The 24,288-nt window shown below is 38.7% G+C and overlaps 1 protein-coding gene across 1 annotated transcript in view; it reads left to right on the top strand.

The window, feature by feature from the left end:
- The window catches only part of LOC136862876 (small G protein signaling modulator 3 homolog), a 312,577-nt gene that overhangs the window by 32,932 nt on the left and 255,357 nt on the right, over positions 1-24,288 (top strand). Inside the window, exons 3-5 of the mRNA XM_067139149.2 lie at positions 1,314-1,525; positions 7,316-7,414; positions 23,156-23,319. Of these exons, the coding sequence (XP_066995250.1) occupies positions 1,314-1,525; positions 7,316-7,414; positions 23,156-23,319 (475 nt within the window). The remainder of the gene's footprint in view (positions 1-1,313; positions 1,526-7,315; positions 7,415-23,155; positions 23,320-24,288) is intronic.

Here is a 24,288-nt window from a genome sequence, read left to right as displayed (position 1 = left end):
CCTATGAACGCAAGCATTATTTATAACATTGAACTCAAACGAGAACATAGATACACGCAAGACGCATACATTCATTTCTATGAAATGTTTTATATTCATTATTTTAAAGGATTTTAACATGTAGTGTGTATTTTAATGTGTTTAATGTATTCGTAATTTAGATTTAAGCTTAAGTTAGGTTTTACAAACAAATTCTAGTCCTAAAGAGATAGCTCTATACCTAAGTACCTGAATCATAATATATAACCATTTCACATTCAACATGCCCAATTTGGACACTTAGACATAATGCTTCTTTATGGCATCTCCCTTTAAGAAAGGACATATTAACTAATGCTTGACACAAATGTAAAGGTATTTATGTACAGCTAATGATGACTAAAAGTCTATACATACGTGAACTATCAATATGGAAATGAAACTAGTAAATCAAGCTTGTTTTTGCTTCCCTGATGCATTGCATCAGATGGGCAGGTATAGACTCATTGAGGGACCATCCTGACAGATGTCCTGTCATAATGTAGTAAATGTATGATAAGAACAAAGCCAAATCAATACAAGGAAAGGGAAATGATTGAAGGATATGGACGAATACAGGTGGTAAAGGACTATGAACACAGGAGAAATACGGATGAAGATCTCATTGTGTCAATATAAGTAATGGAAAGAAATGAACAAATGACAAATTAAATCATTTAATAGAAAAATAGGTATATGAAGGGGAACACATAGCATAAATGCAATGACAGGTCAGTGTGGGAAAGAGGCTGTAACAGAAAGAGGAGACAAGAACAAACAGGAAAAGATAAGGACAGCTTCCAACTCTTCATACAGTACTGTCTTCAAATAGATTAGCTCTTGTCTTCGATCCCAGTTCTTGTATGTACTTTTCTTCTGGCCACTAGCATTCCAGTCTTGATACACTTTCTTCCTAACCTTACCAAGAAACCTTAAGAAATTTGTGCAATGTCAAACAAGTAACAAAGGAAATTTACTGTAAACCCAATAAAATCACTTTAGAGGAATACAGTCTGAAGTGTAAAAAGTAATTAGTTGAAATAACTTCACTCAGAAAGTGGCATTCAGTATTTTGGTTTAAAGACTTGTAAGAAATTGTTTTACTTGGCTACGAACATTAAATGTTGTCCAAATATGTTTCCATCTTGATACACTTCTAATCTTCCTTTGAGCTGTATTGTAGTATAAAATACATTATTTTTATTATTAATGCTTTTACACACTGTGTACAACCTTATAACATTTATAGTCTTTTCAGGAGAGAGATTTAACTCTATTCGTCTTGTGTCATTTAGGAGAAGGTTGAGACTGCCTTATCAGAGGATGAGGGAGAAGGTGAACTGTCATGTGTAGGGGAAATTTCTGAAGGAATCAGTATCATGGCTGATGGAATGGCCCCTACTCCTGGGGGTCCTTTTTCTGCCTTGACTCCCTCAATGTGGCCACAGGATATTCTCTGTAAACTTGGACAGCAACCTGATGATCCTAATTCACAGCCAGACTATAGGTAAGATATCTTTCATAAAAGGTGGGTGTTTTAAATTTTTAAAAAATTGAATAGTGGAATTAATGATCCTTCATGATGTGCATATATATAGTACTAGCTGCAGTACCTTTCATCGACGGGATAATCATATAGCAGGTGCAAAATCATCTAACTCCCCAGCTGCTTTCCGCTGATATTCAGGCATGCTGATTTACTCGGGACACTGCAGTAATCCCATCGGAGATGAGTGGCAGCCAAATCACATCAGTCACATCACAACAATGGTCATTGTAACGTTACTCTTGATCGGTTTTATGAGCTTTTGATAATGTAGTCCTTCACATTTTGTTTTCTTCCAACTCAGCGATATTAAGTAGAGCATCTAGTGTAAAGGTTCCTTCTTTCATGACTCCCTTCTGTTTTATTCTTCAAGTGATCATTCTTTTAAGATTTTTTTTATTTCTTTAAGTAATCACCTTAACAATTTTCCTAGTCCATACAGACAGATGACCATGTGGTTTTACGCCTTAAGACAATGGTGACAAAAAACCATCGCCAGTTAACATGATTAAACAATATTTCCATGTTAGCAATGCTTGGTGTTGATAAGGACTTTGCAACAAAATTCGAAATCTATGAATAGGGCCTATCTCTCTCTGTTATCATAGCCAGTACAGTAAAAATGTGTAAGATATAAATGATTGGAAATTTAATTCTATATAACTTTAGTTCTGTAGTATTTATTTATAGGACCTAGGACCTCTAATAACATAAATATTTGAGAATTAAATTTTGGCGCCTTCCTTTAAACTACTGTTTCACTCAGTGAGAATATAATTATTTATAGCCTAGATTGTAGAGCCTCATTCTCCAAGTTTACATATCAAATTTCATTAAATTCTCTTCAGCCATTTTCTCTTGTTACTGTGTCACAACAAATAGAGAAATACCATTCTTTTAAAATTCTGAACAGTGTACAGGCAGAACTCTTTATTTTATATATAAATAGCTGGTGGAGTTCCACTTAATAGTGAGAGTGATACTTTGAACTTCTTAAAACCAATCATTATTATAAACAGAGTCTCCTCTTTTAGTACTGGTATTTGCTTCCTCTTCACATCTCTCTAGGCTACTGGCTACCTGATAGATCATGGACATGATCCAAATCAGTCCATCCCCTAGGGGTCCGGATTTTACAGTTTGAAAGTCAGTTTTGCTACTGAAAACCCATAATATTTTTTATTGAGATACTTCAAAAGTCCATCTCTAGAAGCATCTTTAATTTAAATGCTGTTGAAAATTTTCTTTGTCTTCTGATACCATTGTCTGATTTAAAAAGGTGTTGTGTAACATCAAACTTTATATCAAAGAAAGGAGATATTAGTGGGAAAGTGACGTGCAGCATTTAAGACCATATGTGGTGAATGTTATCATTTCAACTTGTTCTAAAAAATGTAGTGTATTCTTTCATTCGTCAAGTCCTTTTAGTCGTGCTTGTACACTGGGACTTACGAATTTTCAGGTGATAATTTTTTGTGTCAGGAAGCACATCTTCAACAGAATATTATCTGCTTTGCCATTCTGAGCAGCTCAGACGGTAGAGTGCTGACCTTCTGAGCTCAGGTTGGCGGGTTCGATCCCAGCTCTGATTGATGGAAGGAACTCATGTACGTCACCCTCGCGTCAGTAAGTTTACAGGCACAGAAAAGGACTCATGCAGAACAAAACTTTGCCACCTCTGTATTACCAAAAATTAGTTAATGGGTATTATTATTATTATTATTATAATATATATAATTCGCTGGGGCCATCAAGGCCCACGTTAAGTCTTGTTGCATTTGACACTGAACATGGCCTTCTTTAGAGCCCAAATTTCCCTCATTCTTTGTGAGTGGGCCTGCTTACGCTCCTCTGTCCAAGGGGCACCGTGTCTTCTCTTTGGTTGCTCGTCTCGGTTTAGCCCGTTCATCAATATTTTCTTGCGGAAGAGATCTCTGTTAAGGGCGTCTTCAGCTGAGATGTAGCATTTGCAGGTCTTCTTTGGTATTTCTAAACCAGGGAATTGTGGTTTTGGGGTTTGAATCAAAAAAGTGAAAGATTTCTTTAGTTAACTTTCTTCCGTCCATTCTTTTCAGATGACCGTAAAATCGTGCCCGTCTTTTTCTGATTGTGTCGGTAATTTTCTCTATTTTGCTGTAGACTTCCTTGTTGGATCTCTTTTGATGGATTCCATTTCTGTACTTTGATCCCAAGATTCCTCTCACAATTTTGCGTTCTCTTTTCTCCAGTTCTTCAAGGAGTCCTTTGTTGGCATTTAGAGACAGGGTTTTGGCTGCATATAGAACTACTGGCTTCAGAACTGTTTCATAGTTACGAATCTTGGTGTTTTGGGAAAGGCATTTTTTGTTGTAGATTGTGCAGGATGTTTGGTAGGCTATTTCCAGTTTGCGTACTCGCTAGTGAAGTGCTTCTTTGTCCAGTCCATTTTTCATGATGATCTCACCCAGGTATTTGAATTTGTCTACTCGGGTGATGTCCCCGTATTTTGTATGGAGTTTTGGTGGAGCCTCTTTGATGTTAGTCATTACTTCTGTTTTCTCAAACGATATCTGCAGACCAATTTGTTCGGCAATTTCCTTTAAAATTTCAACTTGAGCTCTAGCGGTTTCTATGTCGTTTGAGAGAACAGCAATATCATCGGCAAATGCTAAGCAGTCTGTTGCGATCCCCTTGGATTTGGTTCCTATTCTCAATGGACTGTAGTTGGTTTCCTGTAATCTCACCCGCCAGGTTCTGATGATCTTTTCAAGAACACAGTTGAAGAGTATCGGGGATAGCCCATCACCTTGTCGGACTCCTGTTTTGATGGCAAAGGAATGCGAGAGACATCCGTGGAACTTCACCTTGGATTTTGTATCGGTCAGGGTGGCTCTAATTAATGCCAGCAGTTTCAAATCAACTCCAAATTCATTTAAGATGTTTAGCAGGACTTCCCGGTCAATGGAGTCGTACGCTTTCTTAAAGTCCACAAAGACAGACACATACTGCTTGGACCTTAGTGTACAATATCTGATGATCGTTTTAAGATTTTGGATCTGTTCAGCTGTTGAGCGACCTTTTCTGAACCCTCCTTGGTATTCACCTATTTCATGTTCGACTTGTGCTTCCAAACGCTCCAGGATGGCAAGTGATAGAATTTTGTAAGTCACGGGTAGCAAAGATATTCCTCTGTAGTTGTTGATGTTCTTCATGCTGCCTTTTTTGTGTAATGGATGGATCAAAGCTATTTTCCAATCTTCGGGTAGGGTCTCCTTGTTCCAAATTTCTTCTATTTGCTTTTGCAAGATATCAAGTGATTCCTCTGGGGCATATTTCCATAGTTCTGCTACTACTGAGTCTTCCCCCGGCGCTTTGTTATTTTTGAGACGGGCAATGTGGCGCTTTATTTCATCTCTGTCGGGTGGACTGGAATCTGGGTACCTGAGTAAGGGTTCCTTGGTCTCAATGGCGCTTTGCGGTTTAGAGCAATTAAGTAAATTCTCGAAGTAATCTGCCAGAATGCTGCAATTTTCTTCATTTGACGTCGCCAGTGTGCCGTCCTCTCGCTCAAAGCATAGAGATGGTGATCTATAGCCAGTGAGTTTGCGTTTGAAGGCTCTGTAGTACTCTCTGCTTTCATTCTTCCTAAAGTTTTGTTCTATCTTTTCAATGAGAGATTTTTCGTATTTACGTTTCTCCGTTCTGAACTCCCTAGCTGCTTGGGCATGTTGGGTTTTGTAGGTTTCCCAATCATTTTCTGATTACGTAGAGTAGTACTGTTTCCGCGCATTGAGTCTTTCTTGGAGGACTGATTCGCAGGTACCATTCCACCAGGCATGCTTTTTGCTTCTCTTGATTTCTGCAACGTCTTTGGCGGCCTCAACAAGGAGACTTTTGGCGTTGTTAAAGTCACAGTCATTTGGTCTAGCCTTCTCCTGGAACTCCTCGACCCTTTGCCGAAGTTTATCATTGTCGAAGCGTGTGATCTGTTTGGTTGTCTTCCTTGTGTTTGCGGGAATTGGTTTGAATTTGATAAGAGACATATAATGATCTGAGGCCACATTGATGCCTTTCTTTACCTTGACATTCATAATCTCAGGGCTGTTTCTCCTGGAGATTGCAACATGATCAATTTGGAACTCTCCGAGAGCTTGGACGGGAGAACGCCAAGTCATTTGCTTTCTGGGTAGATGGCGAAAGTGGGTCGACATGACCTGCAAGTTGTGATTTTCGCAAATGGACACCAGTCTTTTGCCGTTGGGATTGGTTCTTTTGTGAGCAGGGTAATTTCCTATAACTTTCTTGTACTTCTGTTCACGACCTAGTTGGGCATTGAAGTCACCCAAAAGAAGCTTGACATGGTGTTAGGGGATTTTGTTTAATTTTTCATCCAGTAGGTCCCAGAAATTATCAACTTCGTCTGGATCAGACTTGTTCTTATCGTTTGTAGGAGCATGTGCGTTAACTAGGGCGTAGGTTTTGTTCGCGCATTTAATTGTGAGTATAGACAATCTGTCATTCACAGGTTCGAAATTTGCACCCGATTTAAGGATCTTGGTTCTAACAGCAAATGCGGTTCCAAGCATCACAGCTCCGTTGAGGATTGCTCTTTGCGCTTTGCTCTTGAAAAATCGGTAGCCTTCGGATTCAAAAATCTCTTCATCTGGGTACCTTGCTTCGTGTAGGGCCGTTATGGATATCTGATTTTCGTGAAGAGCTTTGGTGAGGGTTTTCAGCTTGCCAGTTTGTGTAAGTGAATTTATGTTGAAAGTTGCTAGAAAGGTTTTAGATTTTGGCCTGAGTTTTTGACTCTTCGGGGTACACGGAGACGCTCCGACTCGTCTCTTGCATGATGTCGAGTCTCCCCCAGAATCCGAACGAGACTCGTGCGCCGTGGTGTTCACGACGAGGTATTTATCCGAAGATTTACCCCCTGGGGTATGTTTCTTGAAATGTTGTGCCATCATGCTTTTTGACTTGACTTTGCTTTGGACGGGTACCCATCCTTTTACAACTAGGGTTGTTAGCACTAGAGGTTGCCTCAAGATGTTTTCTGGCTTCTGGTCATTTACCAGTCTTTGCCATAACCCTGGCAAGGGACCAGTTTTTTTTTCACGGTGGTATTTTATTTCCCTACTACCCTCTGACTCTGCTGGCGGCAGAGCCAGCGAGCTCCCCAATTCCAATGGGACGCGCCCGATGGAGGTAACCGGTAAATCCCCACACGGGATTATTATTATTATTATTATTATTATTATTATTATTATTATTATTATTATTATTATTATTATTATTATCTGCTTTGAAGAATTGTGTTTTATAGTTACAGATGGTGTAAAATAAATTGGAGTAATGATAGGTGCTTGTTTTTTTGGCCTTTTAAGAGAGCCTCGGTTTACTGTGAATACCTTGCATTGTATTATACAGTAGGTTACAGGGATATTAGTGAAACCAATCAAACTGTCTAATTCCATATCTTAGAGGTGAAGCTTCCACGGTGTGTGGAATTATTTATTTATTTTCCGGGATGAACCGTGTTGTTGTTTTCTGTGCATTACGTACAGTTTGCTGATGTTTCGAATACATTGCAGTCTTCTTTGTCAAGGCGACTGAAATATCCCTACTTGATCCAAGGTAATCAGTTTCCCTGGCAGCAAATAAATACAATATTTGATTTTAATGTGTTCACTTTAATTGGACATGATTTTTCTTCCTTTTGGTCTTCCCTTTAATTGGTATAGTAGAAGTTTAATATAACATTTCTGATTTCAGATTTGACGAATTTGGTTTTCGTGTTGAAGAAGAAGATGGTCCCGAACAAAACTCCAATAAACTACTAGGAATACCCTTTGTTGAAGATCCTCAGCACAGGTGTGGAGAAGTTTTCCTTTAAATGATTATCATTATGCTAACAAATATCTGTTCCTAAATGCTGTCCAGCTCAAGAATGATACCAATTTTTCTGACTGTTACGAGGACCAAACTATATGATGCTGGAATATGTGCTCAGAGGACTACTACTGATAAAGCTCTCTGATGATCACTTGCTTTATCATAATACATTTGCTGGGTCAAGTAAAGGCAATGATTGGGATAATGCCATCTTTTCTGATGTGTCTAATTTTAGCATTGCTATGGGTAAGCTGACAATTTGCTACAGGCTACTGGGATCCTAATATGAAGAAGAAAAGCCATATTAGCAACACATTATTGACAAGTTAACTTAAGCATAATAAAAATGATGGCCAGTTAATACATTTCTATTGAAATGTGTTCATGTATATTTCACCTCCTTTTGAAGCCTTTTCTTCAACCTCTGCCTGTAAACACTTTTCCTCGAACATTGATGAAAAGAATACCCTGATGGCTGTTGTAATCCTTCCTCTTTCAAATGTTGTGGATCAATACCATTACTGCTTTTGTCCAATCAGAATGCTTCTCTCTCAAAGGCAAATAATGGGATTCTACGTTAATGAAGGCCACTGAACCTTCCTTCCCACTCCTCTCCCATTGTTAGCATAAGACCTATATGTGTCAGTGCAACATAAAGGTAATTGAAAAAAAAAAAATGCTTTTCACTCTAAGGAAATAATAACCGCACTGCTGAGTGGCTCAGACCGTTGAGGCGCTCGCCTTCTGACCCCAACTTGGCAGGTTCAATCCTGGCTCAGTACTGTGGTGTATGAAGGTGCTCAAGTACGTCAGCCTCATGTCTATAGATTTACTGGCACATGAGAGAATTCCTGCGGGACTAAATTCCAGCACATTGGCATCTCTGAAAATCGTAAAAGTAGTTAGGACGTAAAAGAGTCTCCGTGGCTCAGGCGACAGTGCGCCAGCCTCTCACCGCTGGGTTCTGTGGTTCAAATCCTGGTCACTCCATGTGTGATTTGTGCTGGACACAGCAGAGGCGGGACAGGTTTTTCTCCGGGTACTCCAGTTTTCCCTGTCATCTTTCATTCCAGCAACACTCTCCAATATCATTTCATTTCATCTTTCAGCCATTAATGATTGCTCCAGAGGGGAGTAACAAGCTTCGGCAGCTACCCAATTCCAATCCTTGCCGCTGGATGGGGCTTCCTTCATTCCATTCCTGACCCGGTCGAATGACGGGAAATAGGCTGTAGATTTGTATAGTTAGTGGACATAAAGCAAATAATAATAATAATAATATTATTATTATAAAATACTAACCCTGCTACTCTGTAAAGAGCCAGTTTGTCCCTGCCTTGCCACTCCACCACTGTCCATTAATGTTATTTGCTCCTGCTGCTCAACACTATAGATTACACCGGCCTGCAAAAAAAAAAATCTCTCAGGCGCAAGGTTGAAGAGGTGATTACCGTAATTAGGTGTGCTGATTTCAAATATGTAAACCGTTTTTCCCTATCACGTACAGTTTTTTTGTTTTTCGAAATCCAAATTTGACATATTGTTGTAATTTCGATAGAAAACACCATAATAGAGAATATATGTAATTTTAATAGTACATGATCAAATTGCAACAAATATTTTTTTTAAAAAATGTTCATTGCTAGAATGTATGAATCTCACTACAAGAACACTATTGTTTGCTGCACTTTGATGTGAATGAATGCTTTGTTGATTTGCATTTGTGTTCCTCAGTAGTGTTATCTTGCACTAGACACCAACAGTAATCTGATATCATGGAGACTTCCCATCGCCCCTGATACCTTTGTTCCATTTCTTGTAGATCCTGATGGAACCGCTCGCCATGTTCCTCGCTGAATGCTCCTAAATTTTCAGGAGAATAATCCAGATGACTGCAGGAAATGTAATTTTAAGCTCATGCAGCAATCCAATTTCTGGAAATTGTACAGTGTGGTTTCCACAATCTGTTGGTAGTGGACATCTTTAACATTACCCAGGAATTTGCTACAAACATACTTGAATGATTCCCATGCCTGAAGCTGTGTTCCATTCATTGTTGTACTGAATGTCGGATCCTTCATAAGCTTCTGAAATTGGGGGCTGTCAAAAACACCTTCCTTAATTTTGGCATCCGACAGTCTTGGAAATTTCTGACAGAGGCACTGAAAGCTGGAACTGCCTCTATCCAAACTCTTCATGTACTGCTTCATAATTCCCAATTTAATGTGTAAAGGGGGCAATAACACACTTTTGAGGATCAATTAATGGATGATTTACAATGTTTTTTTCCTCCAGACATGAACTGTTTCCTCTAGGGCCACTCAGACACTAACCAGTGACGATCCCTGTCCCGAAAGTCCCACTCACACAGAAAACAGGGGAACTTTGTATATCCTCCTTGGTGGCCTAATATGATACCGCACACTTTTAAATCACAGAACAGTAACCATCTGTGTCATTGTAGTTCACTTTCTGCAATACCATAGATAAATTGTGATAGTTTTCACGAAGAGATGTCGAATGGGCGACTGGCATTGAAGCAAGTTTATTTCCATTGTGCAGAAAAACATCTTTGAGACTTACTTTACCGGGCGAGTTGGCCGTGTGGTTAGAGGCGCGCGGCTGTGGGCTTGCATCCAGGAAGGAGATAGTGGGTTCGAATCAATATCAATAAATAGACGCCAATCCTTTGCTTGGTGTATAGTTCCAAAACAATGAATCAAGCCAGGGATATCACAGCAAAACACAAGTTTGTCTTCGTGAACAAAAAAACTGCCGGAATTCTTCCTCCTGATTTCTGTAACAATATGAATTTGTCCCGGGAAGTAAAAAATTTCCTTCTTTTAGTCATAATCCTAAAAGTTCACTCTTTTCTTTAGTCTGGCCTCGGTCACGCACCAAATCATTTAAGTCACACTGATTATAAAGACTTCGAGTTTTATTCTCAACATCCGGTACAAAGTTCCAAGATGACAATTCAAGCCAGGTATATTACAGCAAAATACAAGTTCGTCTTCGTGAACAAAAAACTGCCGGAATTCTTCCTCCTTATTTCTGTAACAATATGAATTTGTCCCAGGAAGTAAAAAATTTCTCTTTTAGTCTTGATCCTAAAAGTTTACTCTTTTCTTTAGTGAGACCTAGGTCACGCACCAAATCATCCTCTGCATTTGAAAATGACGAAGTCGCACTCTCTGGTAACTGTATTGGTGGTTTTGGGACAGGAATATTGGGTTTATGTGGTACTGGGTTTATGGCGGATGGAAGGCAGGGATACACAATGTACTTTTTGTTTGTCGTATTGAACCTGGACTCTTTACATACACAAAAATAACATTTGTCAAAATGATTTCTTTGTTCCTGCCAAGCCATTGGGATTCCAAATGGCATTGATGGCAACAACTCATTGTACCATTGCCACAGGTTTTCTACACACGTTTCACACACAAAATGGGGTGCAAATTTCTTGTCCTGATCACCTAACCTCATGTTAAAATATGCCAGGTACAGGCTTTTTATAAATGGCATAATATTTCGCTACTGGCCTTTAATTGTATACTGGCCACATGTATAACAGAAAGAGTTGGGGTTGTTCACACATTTTTGCCTCTGAACATCACTGCCACTTGCCATTTTAATACAAACTCACTTATTCACTCAATCGATTTCAAGTGCATGTTGTAACTTGTAGACAAATGCGTGACACACTTTCTCAGATTCTCCTCTCAGACTATGGAGAAACGCGATCTTGGTGTTTTGACCTTGTCTGACATTGCGCATGCTGGTGTTCCTGTATGATTACCTACTCCCTCCAAAACAGAGCGCATACAATATTTTCTCTCAGACATGTCCATACCTGCATTTTATACAACCAGTCCAAACCTCATTTACAACAACGAAGCTCCATTAGCATAAACATGAGACGGACTTGTGACAAATCTGTACGTTATACGAAACAACTGGTATTATTTTTTACATAAGGACACTAAATGTAACTTATATCACATACAATTACTTTTGCTTGAAAATTTTTGCAGGCCGGTGTTATTTATCTTCTATACGCTTCCTCAAGTGTGATGTTCTTACAGTTTATTATAAGAAAAAGAAAAGAACTAGGTTAACAGTTATAAATAAATGTTAATATGAGGTAAAAAATTGATAGTGAATCTGCCACCTTGGTGACCACCCTAAATGCAGATCATTGATGATTTACACACAATATGGGGCCTCATAAAATGTGTGTACTGCATAATTATTTGCTCTTTTACATGATAATATCATAGTTTAAAGTCGTGGAACCAACAAACCTAACACATCGAGCTGCATACACTCTGTTAACCCAGCTTATTTTATCTTATTCCTACCATAATCCCATTGATATTGTGTTCCATTGAATTCTGGTTCATAAGCCTAGTCATTTATGGGAAGTTTGCCAGTTCAGTTGGGCTGCATTATTAATCTTTACGTTCACCTGTTCGAAACGTTGGCCATTGTCAGGAGTCATAGACTCGAGATATTTAAACACTATTACTCACATCAGATCCTCGTCATCGACTTAAGATTCTTCCAATTTGTTAGGTCTGACTTGTTCACTGTTGTTCTTGCTGAGTTTCAGCTCATATGCACCACTTAATCATTACATTCTTGAGTTAGGCTTTTGAGATCAGTTTGTCCTCTATGGATGGCATTATGCTAGTGTGGAGAAAGGTCCATAATAACAACAATAATGATGGTGATGGGGCTGTTTGAGTGACACTGTCAATTTGTACTTTCTCTTGCAGATCACACCATTGTAGTTAATTAGTCACTGCTCCTATCAGCAAAACCAAAACTCTTCGTACTGAGTGAGTTGGCTATGCGGTTAGGGGCGCACAGCTGTAAGCTTGCATCCAGGAGATAGTGGGTTCGAGCCCCACTGTTGGTAGACCTGAAGATGGTTTTCTGTACTTTCCCATTTTCACACCAGTCATTTACTGGGGCTGTACCTTAGTTGAGGCCATGGCCGCTTCCTTCCCACTCCAGGGCCTTTCCTATCCCATCGTCGCCATAAGACGTATCTGTGTTGGTGCGACGTAAAGCAAATAGCAAAAATATAAAAATACAGAAGTAACCTACATACCACTGCTCAGTTAAGTATCTTGCTATTGTGTACCTGTAAACTTATATCTGAGTTGTCATACTGTATTTTAAATGTCAGTTTTGATATAAATAATGCATTTACGCATACTATTAGCTGAAACAGAACTCGATACATTCCGTTTGTGATAATCCATGTCTTCTAACAAATCCATATCATCATCATCAATCACTACTGATCTGCATTCAGGGCAGTCACCCAGGTGGCAGATTCCCTATCTGTTGTTTTCCTGGCCTTTTCTTAAATAACTTCAAATAAATTGGAAATTTATTGAACATTCCCCTTGGTAAGTTATTCCAGTTCCTGACTCCCCTTACTATAAACAAATATTTGCCCATATTTGTCCTCTTGAATTCCAACTTTATCTTCATGTTGTGATCGTTTCTGCTTTTAAAGATACCGCTCAAACTTATTCGTCTACTAATGTCATTCCACGCCATCTCTCCACTGACAGCTCAGAACATAACATAAGTAACAACTGTCATAATTGTTCCGTGTTGAAAATGATGTTAAGCAAAAATATCTTTAAAATAATTTAATAAAACCACCTATTCAATACATACCATGTTTAATGTGGATTAAATCTACATGAATTTATATAGACTTATTGGGTACAGGTTTCAACCCTTTTTGGGCATCTTCAGCCTGTAGTCAATCTTAAAGGTCAAGGTCCAGGACCTTATTTAACCATGTATGTAAAGATTGTTGGTTACAAGGATAATAATGAGATAGAGGAGGTGACTAATGCTAAAAAAGTATTAAAATTTACGTATGATAACAATGACATTTATAATAACATACAAAAGTTGACAACTAGAAAAGCGGCTGGAATTGATAAGATTTCTGGGGATATACTAAAGACCATGGGTTTGATATAGTACCATATCTGAAGTATTTACTTGATTGTTTGCATGAAGGAGCTATACCAAATGAATGGAGAGTACTGTATAAAGGAAAGGGTGATAGACATAAAGCTTAAAATTACAGGCCAATCAGTTTGACATGCATTGCATTGCATGTATGCTTTGGGAAAGCATTCTTTCTGATTATATTACTCATGTTTGTGAAATTAATAACTGGTTCGATAGGAGGCAGTTCAGATTTAGGAAAGGTTATTAAACTGAAGGTCAGCTTGTAGGATTCCAGCAAGATATAGCAGATATCTTGGATTCAGGAGATCAATTGGACTGTACTGTGATTGACCTGTCTAAGCATTTGATAGGGTGGATCATGGGAGACTACTGGCAAAAATGAGTGCAATTGGACTAGACAAAAGAATGACTGAGTGGGTTGCTATATTTCTTGGAAATGGATCTCAGAGAATTAGAGTAGACAAAGCTTTATCTGGCCCTGTAATAATTAAGAGGGGAATTCCTCAGGGCAGTATTATTGGACCTTTGTTTTCTTATATATGTCTTCTTTTATGACCACCTAGGATCACTTTAGTCAGTCCGTCGTTCAGGTCTCTTTGAAGGGATTGCTCGGGCTTTGCGGTCCTCCCAGTACTTCTTCAGACACTCTGATCTCCGTGCCCTTTCCTCAGTTGAAAATATGCATGTTGTTGGGTTTTTTTGTGTAAGGGTGAAGTGGAGCTTTGTTGTCTTGAGTTTTGTATTCAATTTTATCTTATTTGTGGTGTCTTCTGTTGTAAGGCCAATTTCCTTCAGATCCTCTCTTACTTCTCTGATCCATTTACATCCTGTTGTGGTATTTTTTTTGAGATGAGATTGTGTTGTACTAATTGTTTCAGAAGTCTTGAATCCTGCATCCTCATATGTCCAAAGAATCCCAGTCTCCTCTTATGCATAGTATCTGTAATGGGTTCTAGCTCTTTGTACACGACTTTGTTAGGTATTAACCGCCACTGTCCATCTTTCTGGTATTTTTTGTTGATGCAGGTTCTTCCAATCCTCCTCTCAATTTTCTGAAGTCTGTCAGTCTTTGATTGTTTATTCAGGTAAAAAAGTGTTTCTGCTGCATATGCAGCTTCCGGTTTTATAACTGTGTTGTCATGTTTTATTTTTTTATTTATTGATAGACATTTCTTTTTGTAGATATCCCATGTTAATTTTTATGCTTTACCGAGCTCGATAGCTGCAGTCGCTTAAGTGCGGCCTTAATCCAGTAATCGGGAGATAGTGGGTTCGAGCCCCACTGTCGGCAGCCCTGAAGATGGTTTTCCGTGGTTTCCCATTTTCACACCAGGCAAATGACGGGGCTGTACCTTAATTAAGGCCACGGCCGCTTCCTTCCCATTCCTAGGCCTTTCCTATCCCGTCGTCGCCATAAGACATATGTGTCGGTGCGACGTAAAGCAAAAAAAAAAAAAATGTGGTTTAGCTAATCTATTTGTTCTTGTTTGGATTGAGACTTTTTCATTTAGGTTGTGTGTTATTACTTCTCCAAGATATTTAAATTAAGTTACTATTTTGATTTTATTACCATTTATGGTAACTTTTTTTAGTTGTGTTGGTGTTTGGTGCATAATTTCTTTTTTTTCAATTGATATTTTGAGGCCAATTTTATTTGCAATGTTTTGAAGTTCTGATATTTGGGTTTTTGCTTCTTTAAGTCCACTGCTAGTAATGCTAAATCATCAGCAAAACCCAGGCAGTTTGTTTTGATTTTTCGGCCAATCTTTATTTTGGGGGGACATTTCCTAAACCATTTCCTCATTACCATTTCTAGAGCACAATTAAATATATATATATATATAATATGAGTAAAGAAGTGGAATCAGAGATAAGGCTTTTTGTGGATGGTGTTTATCTGTATTGAGCAACAAGTAAGTTAAAAGATTGTGAGCAACTGCAAAATGACCTTGATAATGTTTGAGATGGACAGCAGGCAATGGTATGACGATAAATGGGGTTAAAAGTCAGGTTGTGAGTTTCACAAATAGGAAAAGTCCTCTCAGTTTTGATTATTGCATTTAATGGGGTGAAAGTTCCTTATGGCGATCACTGTAAGTATTTAGGTGTTAATATAAAGAAAGATATTCATTGGGATAATCATGTGGATGGAACTGTAAATAAAGAGTACAGATCTCTGCACATGGTTATGAGGGTATTTAGGGGTTGTAGTAATGATGTAAAGGAGAGGGCATATAAGTCTCTGGTGAAACCCGAAATAGAGTATGGTTCCAGTATATGGGACGCTCACCAGGATTACTTGATTCAAGAACTGGAAAACATCCAAAGAAAAGCAGCTCAATTTGTTCTGGGTAATTTCTGACAAAAATGTTGTAAAGTTTGGGCTGCTTAACTAAGTGGTATGTTATAGATGTTGATTCCCATAGGGAACCAGAAATATTTGTCCCGAATGAGTAAATTTATAATACCAATATAAATGGTCTGTTATTGGACATTATACATTTTCCAGCCAACTCATTCCTGGTTGCCACCGTTTCGCCCCAGTGTGCTAAGTTGGGCTCATCAGTTGGTAAATAACTTACCAAGTGAGATGTTCTATAAATTTCCAATTTCTTTGAAATAATTTAAGAAAAGACAGGAAAAGAAGAGTTAGGTAATCTGCCACCTGGGTGACTGCCCCAAATGCAGAACAGTAGTTATTGATTGATGGCTATTCTATCAGCTGTATGGTACTGCCTAATAGTCCTTTTACCGGGCGAGTTGGCCGTGTGGTTAGGAGCACGCAGCTGTTAGCTCGCATCCGGGAGATAGTGGGTTCGAACCCCACTGTTGGCAGCCCTGAAGATGGTTTTCCGTGGTTTCCCATTTTCACACCAGGCAAATGCTGGGGCTGTACCATAATTAAGACCACGGCCGCTTCCTTCCCATTCCTAGGCCTTTCCTGTCACATCGTCACCATAAGACCTATCTGTGTCGTGTCGGTGCGACGTAAAGAAAATAGAAAAAAAAAACCAACACATTCACATTTCTTCTTCCTCTTCTTCATTTCCCATTACCAGTCTTCTGGGTCGGGATGTGAATCATGGACCTCCACAGCTTTTTTTACCACTACCTTCCTGCAATATTTCTTCTACTTTAACTCCTCTTTTCTCTACATTCTCCTTCACTGTACCCATCCACCTCTTTCTGGGCCTTCCCGATTGTCTTCCTCTTATTATTTTCTCTGTGAGTACTCACTTTGGAATTCTGTCCTCTTCCATATTCATCATGTGTCCATACCACTTCAGCTGACTGGAGAGATCTTGTCCTGCAGTTTTGGGAATTCAATTCTCTTTCTGATTTCTGTGTTTCTGATTTTATCCCTTTGGGTCTTCCCATTATTCCTCTAAGGAATTTCATCTTGGCTGTTTGCATTCTGCTTTCATCATGTTTTGTCGTTGTCCGTGTGCCCACCACGTATGTCAAAATTTGTGTAATACATTGAGTAAAGAATTTTTTTGCATTTCTCTGGAATGTCCTGGTTGCACACTACACCTGTCACAAATTGGCAAAACCTATTGGCTTGTTGGATTCTCTTTCAAATTTCTTTGTTTATTTTCCCCATCTTCTGCAAGTATACTCCCTAAATATTTAAAGCTTTTCACAACATATAATGGTTTTCCATTTCAATATTCCCTCTTCCTTCTGTATTACCTCTCATCATCACTTCTATCTTACACTTCTCTGCACTTATTTTTATTCCATATTCCTGTATCTCCCTATTCCATAGAGTAACTTGTTCTTGTGCTTCCATTTCATATTCTCCGCTTATTACTATGTCGTCTGCAAAGAGTTTTTGTCGTTTTGTTTCCCATTTTTGTTGTACACTCCTGTGGATTTCATCCATGACTGTGAGGAAGAGTAAAGGGGATAATATACGTCTTTGTTGAAGTCCTGTTTCTCCATTGAGCCAGTTTTTTGTTCTATCTTAGTCTTCACACTACTTACAGACTTTTCATACATGACTTTGATCATTTGTACTTCTGCTCTGACTACCTTCCTTTTTATCAGTGCATCCCAGACCAGTTAATATGTACACTGTCATATGCATTCTAAGTAAGTTATATATAAATGTCGTTGTTAAATCCTTCCTGAACTCCCATCTTTTCTCCATCATATCCCTTAATGCAGAAATTTGATCCAAAGTTGATCTATCTCTTCTACATCCATACTGCTCTTTCTCCATTTCCTTTTCTACTTTCATCCTCAGTCTTCCTTCTAATATCCTCTCAAAGATCTTTGCTACATGTAAGTAAACTCATGTCCTCATCCCAAGGTGGTGCAGCTCTTTTCAGGCACACCCCCAATGGAGGTGAGCTGTTTGTACCGTTTCAACCACATACCAGCCCTCCTGCCATTCTTAATTATCTGGCCGTCCCGGGATTCGAACATGGGCCCCCGAGGACGGCAGCTAATAACACTAACCGTTACGCTATGGAGGCGGACTTTGCTACATGTGAAATGAGGGTGATTCCCCTATAATGGGCATATTTCTTATCACTCTTCTTGAATTCTGGGATTATCAGACCCTTCTTCCAATCTCCTGGTACTTTTTTCCTTCCTTTGAATGAGAGAAATGGCTGTGTGATTAGGGTCGCACAGTTGTGAACTTTCATTCAGGATGTAGTAGGTTCGAACCCCACTGTCGACAGCTCTGAAGATGGTTTACTGTGGTATCCCCATTTTCACACCAGGCAAGTGCTGGGGCTGGCCGCTTCCTTCCCAATCCTTGCCCTTTCCTATCCCATCTTTGCCATTAGATCTATCTTTGTTTGTGCAATGTAAAGCAAAATTTTGAAGAAAAAAGGTTTCTTCCATATCAATCAAAATAATCTGTCTCCAATGTAACCCTATTTTCCTGCTGCCTTTATCATCTCTATAGCCACCTCATCCACACCTGATGCTTTGCCACTTTTCATCTTTATAGCTCTTATTTTCAATGTTATGTTTTCATTTTGGTTTTCTTCCACCATTTCTCCTTCATGTTCCTCCTTTTCCTCCAGTTCTTTGAATTTAATATTAATTTAGCAAAATACTCCTCCCATCATTGGAGAATATCCTCTTTGTGTCAAAATTTGTCCTGTATCTGTCCTTACATTGTATCTTCTCTCCTGTTTACTTTGCTTTTAACCAATCCATACAACACTTTCTTACTTCCTTTAACATCCTCTAGTAAGGTTTCTGTGATATTTCTCGAGCACTTCTATTTCTCTTCATGTACAATATTCTGACATGCTTTCTTTGCTTCATGATACTTTTGCTTACTCTCTATATTTCTGCCTCCTATTCACCTTCCCCATGCCTTTTGGTTTTCTTTCACTGTGTCCCTTACTTTGTTATACCACCAGGGTGTCTCTTTTTACTTCTTTTTCCCTGATACTATACCACATGTATCTTGTGCAGATTTCACCCCTTTTTTGAACTTTGTCCATTCCATTTCAATATTGTCAACCTCTCCTTTAGAAATTTGTTTTTTCAGTTCTTCTTGGAACTTCTCTTGTGCTCCCTTTTCCTTTAATTTCCATACTTTGTTTTCTGTCACTTGTCTCTTTTAATTTCAATATTTTGCTCTTAATTTAGCTACTACAATTTTATGGTCTCCTTCAAAATCTTCTCCTGGCATAGCTGACACATCTTCCAATTGTGTTTTGCTCTCTCAGCTAAAATGAGATCAATCACAGCTTTCATTCTCCTTTGTCCCCATCCATATCTAGAAGATAGGAATGGGATAAAATTACTGAAGAGGACTGGTGGAAGGAGAGGCAATGGTGAAGTACCATTAACACACTGACCTGGCAAGAGCTGGACAAGATGAAATGATGTGTTTACATGGATCATCTACTGAAAGGTATAAAATGACAGGGAGGGATTCAGTTAGTTGGGAATGTAGTAAGCAGTTTGGCCTATACAGTAGACTTGGTGTTAATGACAGACTGTGCTGAAATCCTGCAGTCTTAATATCTTGCAACTTGAAAATAGGTGCAATGAGTTCAGTATGAATATTAGCCCTTCCAAGACTAAAGTGATATCAGTAGGTAAGAAGTCTAAGAGAACTGAATGCTATGTTGGGAATACAATGCTGGAACAGGTAGATAATTTCAAGTATTACGATGTGTATTCTCCCAGGGTGCTAGTATAATGAGATTGAATGAAGATGCAGCAAAGCTAATGCATTGAGCTTGCAGTTGCAATCAGCAGTATTCTGTAAGAAAGTAATCAGCTCTTTGACTAAACTATTTTTTATCGAGCAAGTTGGCTGTATGGTAATTCACACGGCTGTGAGCTTGTATTCGGGTGGGTTTGAATCCCACCATTAGCAGCCCCGAAGATGGTTTTCTGTGTTTTTCTATTTTCACACCAATATACGGATAGTTGCCCCAGTTAAGTTTGGACGATTTTGACGTGCCTTTTGTCCTAGGCGATTCCTCTTTTCCAGACCCGGTTGTCTCTATGTGATAGTTGCCAGCACGGACTATTGCTGTACATCTCAATTTCCACTGTAGAGTACTTTGACGGATTACAGGTAGAGGAATATTGTCCCATACCTCCTTGCACACTTTTCAAATACACTCAATAATGGCGGGATGTCTTCTTTTCAGGAGACAAAACGCACAGAAATCCATCAGCGAGGCATCCATGGATTTGACAGGAATGTCACTAAATGGTACGACATGGAAATCCGTCTCTGCTTCTCTTCTCTTGTAATAGGTTACTGATCGGACAGTATGACTGGAATCTTTATGTGGCTCCCGACATTTGAAGCATCCTCACCGTATAGACAAAGGATATCTTGGTCGAAATAAGGGTCCATGACATTTTTCTGGAAGTAGGTAGCATTGATCTTCATAGTATTCGGCACTCCGAGGATTCTGAGTTTATCCCGGGCACAGTATTCTGCCACTACCATGAACCCCCTAGCAAACTATTGTTTATTTTTCTTGACGAAGTTTGAGCACTCCTCTTGGCCTTTTGGTCGACAGTAAGTTGCCCGAGGCTTGTTGGTGTCATCCAAATAAACAAAATATTCATCCAGGGTAACAACCAACTGCCATTTATACCCCGCTAGGTAGTTTCCATATAATTTTCTGGCATTAGTAACCGTTCTTTAATGTGCCTTGCTTTCAAAACATGTCCACTTGCCTTATGGCACTTTACCAGGTTCAGATCTTCTTTAATTATACGGTACGGTATACTTTACCTTTAGATGTTCTTGTGTAGTTGGCAAGGTGTCTTTGAATTGGTGGATTTTCCTTCAGAACAGTAGCCTTTAACTTCTTAATAATATCTGGAGTCTTGGAAGGTCGAATTATCTTTCACGACAGTTTTTTCGAAGTTGTTGTTTCTGACGAGAAATCATTCTGATGTAAGTTTATGGTATTGCCTACAGAGGAATTACTAGTATTGAGATCTTTCTTTTTACACTGTTGTACAATACTCGATAATGAGAAATTAGCATCGGAAAGGCCGACAATGTAGCCTTGCCATATAACTGCAATTTGGCAGTCCATGAGGCAAAAATGGTATGATATGACTCTACACGGCACTTCTGTTCATCACTCTGACCAGACAGAGCAAAAATAGAAAATGCAACTGCTTCCAGGAGCGGCACGTGTGCTCAAGGTCGCGCCCTGTATTAACTGGGGCAACCCTCCGTAGTTGGTCTGTTATTGGACATAAATTTTCCAGCTAACTCATTCCTGGTTGCCAGTGTTTCGCCCCAGTGTGCTAAATTGGGCTCATTAGTTGGTAAATAGCACACGTACCAAGATGCAAAAATTCATTTTTGAAAATGAGACAGTCTCTCATAGTGCATTGGCACTGCTCTTGGCTCCAAGTAGCCTGCACAGTGACCTCCACTGTATGCACTAGCCATGCGTCTTGGTAGGTGTGCTATTTACCAACTGATGAACCCAATTTAGCACACTGGGGCAAAACGCTGGCAACCAGGAATGAGTTAGCTGGAGAATTTATAATGTCCAGTAACGGACCAACTATATAGGTAATATAAATTTACACATTCAGGACAAATATTTCAGGTTCCCTATGGGAATCAACATCTATATCATTTTCACACCAGGCAAATGCTGTGGCTGTACTGTAATTCTGGCCACAGCTGTTATCTACCCAGTCCTGGCCCTTTCCCATCCTTCTCCCACCGAAAAACTTTGTGTTAGTGCGACGTTAAACAAGTAGCAAAATAGAACAAATAAAAGCTATTCATACACCTGTTTTCAGACCAACTTTGCTCTACAGAAGCAAAAACTGGGTGGACTCAGGATATGTTATTCATAAGTTAGAAGTAATAGACATGAATGTAGCGAGAATGATCGCTGGTACACACAGGTGGGAACAATGGCAGGGTGGTACTCAGAATGAGCAGATAAAGGCTGAGTTAGGAATTAACTCTGATGAAGCTGTATGCATAAACTGGCTTTGGTGGTGTGGTCATGCAGGGCAAATGGAGGAGGATAGGTTACCTAGGAAAATAATGGCTTTGGCCGTGGGAGGTAAGAGAAATAGATGTAGACAAAGACGTTGATGGCTAGACTCGGTTTCTAATGATTTAGAGATAAGAAATATGGAACTAAAGGAGGCCACATAACTCGTTACAAATAGAAGATTATGGTGGCATTTAGTAAATTCATGGAGGCTTGCAGACTGAACGCTGAAGGGTATGACAGTCCGAGTATGTATGTATGTATGTATGTATGTATGTATGTATGTATGTATGTATGTATGTATTGTAATGAAATATATTTGTTGTCTCCATATGTCAGTTTGGGGACTGATTTTTGAACACCCTATACGAATGTTATTTTTATGGTTAACATTCTTGTGTAAGAAAAGAATACACTCCAGTGAAAAAGAAAGTAATGATATGTGCCATATTGTTTTTACTTTGAACTTTCGTAAACTGGTGATGAACAACATTAAATACAAATGTAGGATTTTAAACGTGAAGTTAAATCATTGTGGTATGTGACAGTAAGCAAGTTTTAAGGGGGATCCATGGTCAAGGAAGATTTGATAACTGCTGCTTTATAAGTTTAAGAATGAATTTACCTTAACTTTTCTGCCAGTATTAAATATTTCTCATGAAAATGTGCTTGAAGGGGTTAGTCTTCTATTGTGAACTTCAATAGTACTGAGAATGTTTACGTATGTAAATGAAGAGAATATGTCATATAAGTGCCAGTTTGGGTAGTGTTATTGGATGAAGACTTACTTTGTTTGCTCTTAAGTTACTGATTTGATCCATGCTGATATGACCCTGGTAGTTAAAAAGCATAGTAAAATGAATTAAGGTTTCCTATTGTTGTTATCAGTTTTACTGTTATTATTAATTTGAGTACTTTAACAGTACATGACTAATGAAAACAGAGACAGCTCACTGGCATTGTTACCTATACTCATCTTTTCTGGGGAGGTGACTTTTCAACCATGTTGCTAGAAGTGGAAGGAAGTGGGTGTTAGAGAGGGGAGAACGGTTGGACGTTTCATTACCAACCTAAATTGCTGTTCCTATAGGGGCCAGATTTTCTGCACATGTGTACACATTTTAGACTTAAACTGAATTATTTTCACCTTCTATTTATAAGATTTTGTGTGGTTTGGATGCATTCTTTCATGTACAACCATTATAAAGTTAAGGACTACCTTTTTTTTTCTAAGGCTACAATGGGTTGCACACCTGGAGTTCAGTCACAATAAGGAAGTCTGTGACTTAACATGGGACAAGGTGGAAGTTGTTCTTCCTCGGACTGAAAAATTAAGGACCATGGTTCGTGCTGGAATACCCCACTCTCTAAGGCCTCAAATGTGGATGAGACTTTCAGGTGAGCTGATGTTATTCTTGTTGGCTATCCCATGCCTGTGAAATAGCTAGTATTTTTGTGTACATTTCCTACTGTTAGTCATATCAGACTTCTGTCAAATTAGTCTGATGTGTACCTGTTCGCTAAGGTCACATATGTGGTACTGTGAATCTTTTGATATGCATACTGTGGTATATTACTGGTTTGTTACAGTATTTTTGAAGCATTCTGTAAGAATTAGTAGGTTAAATAGAACTGCATTTTATTGTGTACTGTGAAAGGACTAAAGTTTAGAGTTTCAAACCTAGACCACTCCTGAATACATGTGAAGTATATATGCACACTCACATTCTCTTATCTATTGTCATAGGAGAAATAATGTATTTTCTTGCATAATTAACACACTATTTTGGCGAAAAGTTTAGGTGTGTAAATTATTAAAGGAATTCAGATATACAAAAATATTATGTACAGCTTATTTACATTTAAAAGGACCATCAAGTATACTATACATGAAATTGGTTCAACTCATTTGTAGTTATAGTCATTTGGCGTAAATTTACGGCTTAAAAGTTTCCTTCTGAACAGTCTAATAGAGTGCATCAGGCAAGTTGGACAAGCGGGTTCGAATTATGGGCACTGGAAAATATTCTTCCTGTTATATGCTGATAATACGATCTGAAATGAAAAAAATATGACTAAACTAAAATACCATTCACATAAGTAATAATGATGTACTGGCAAAAAGGAAAAATTTAATCTTACCTTTTATAGGCTACCATCTATATATATAAAATAATTTGTCCTGACTGACTGACTGACTCATCATCGCCAAGCCAAAACTACTGGACATAATGAAATTAAATTTTGAGGATACATTTATATTACAATGTAGGTGCTCGCTAAGGAAGGATTTTTGTATATTCCATTGCAAAAGGGGTTCAAAGGGGAGTGAATTTTTAAAATTAGTGTATCTATATTTCAAAACTT

Source organism: Anabrus simplex, chromosome 2 (assembly GCF_040414725.1).
Source record: "Anabrus simplex isolate iqAnaSimp1 chromosome 2, ASM4041472v1, whole genome shotgun sequence".
In the NCBI taxonomy this organism is placed as follows: Eukaryota; Metazoa; Arthropoda; class Insecta; order Orthoptera; family Tettigoniidae; genus Anabrus; species Anabrus simplex.
This window is presented reverse-complemented; position numbering and strand designations above follow the sequence as displayed.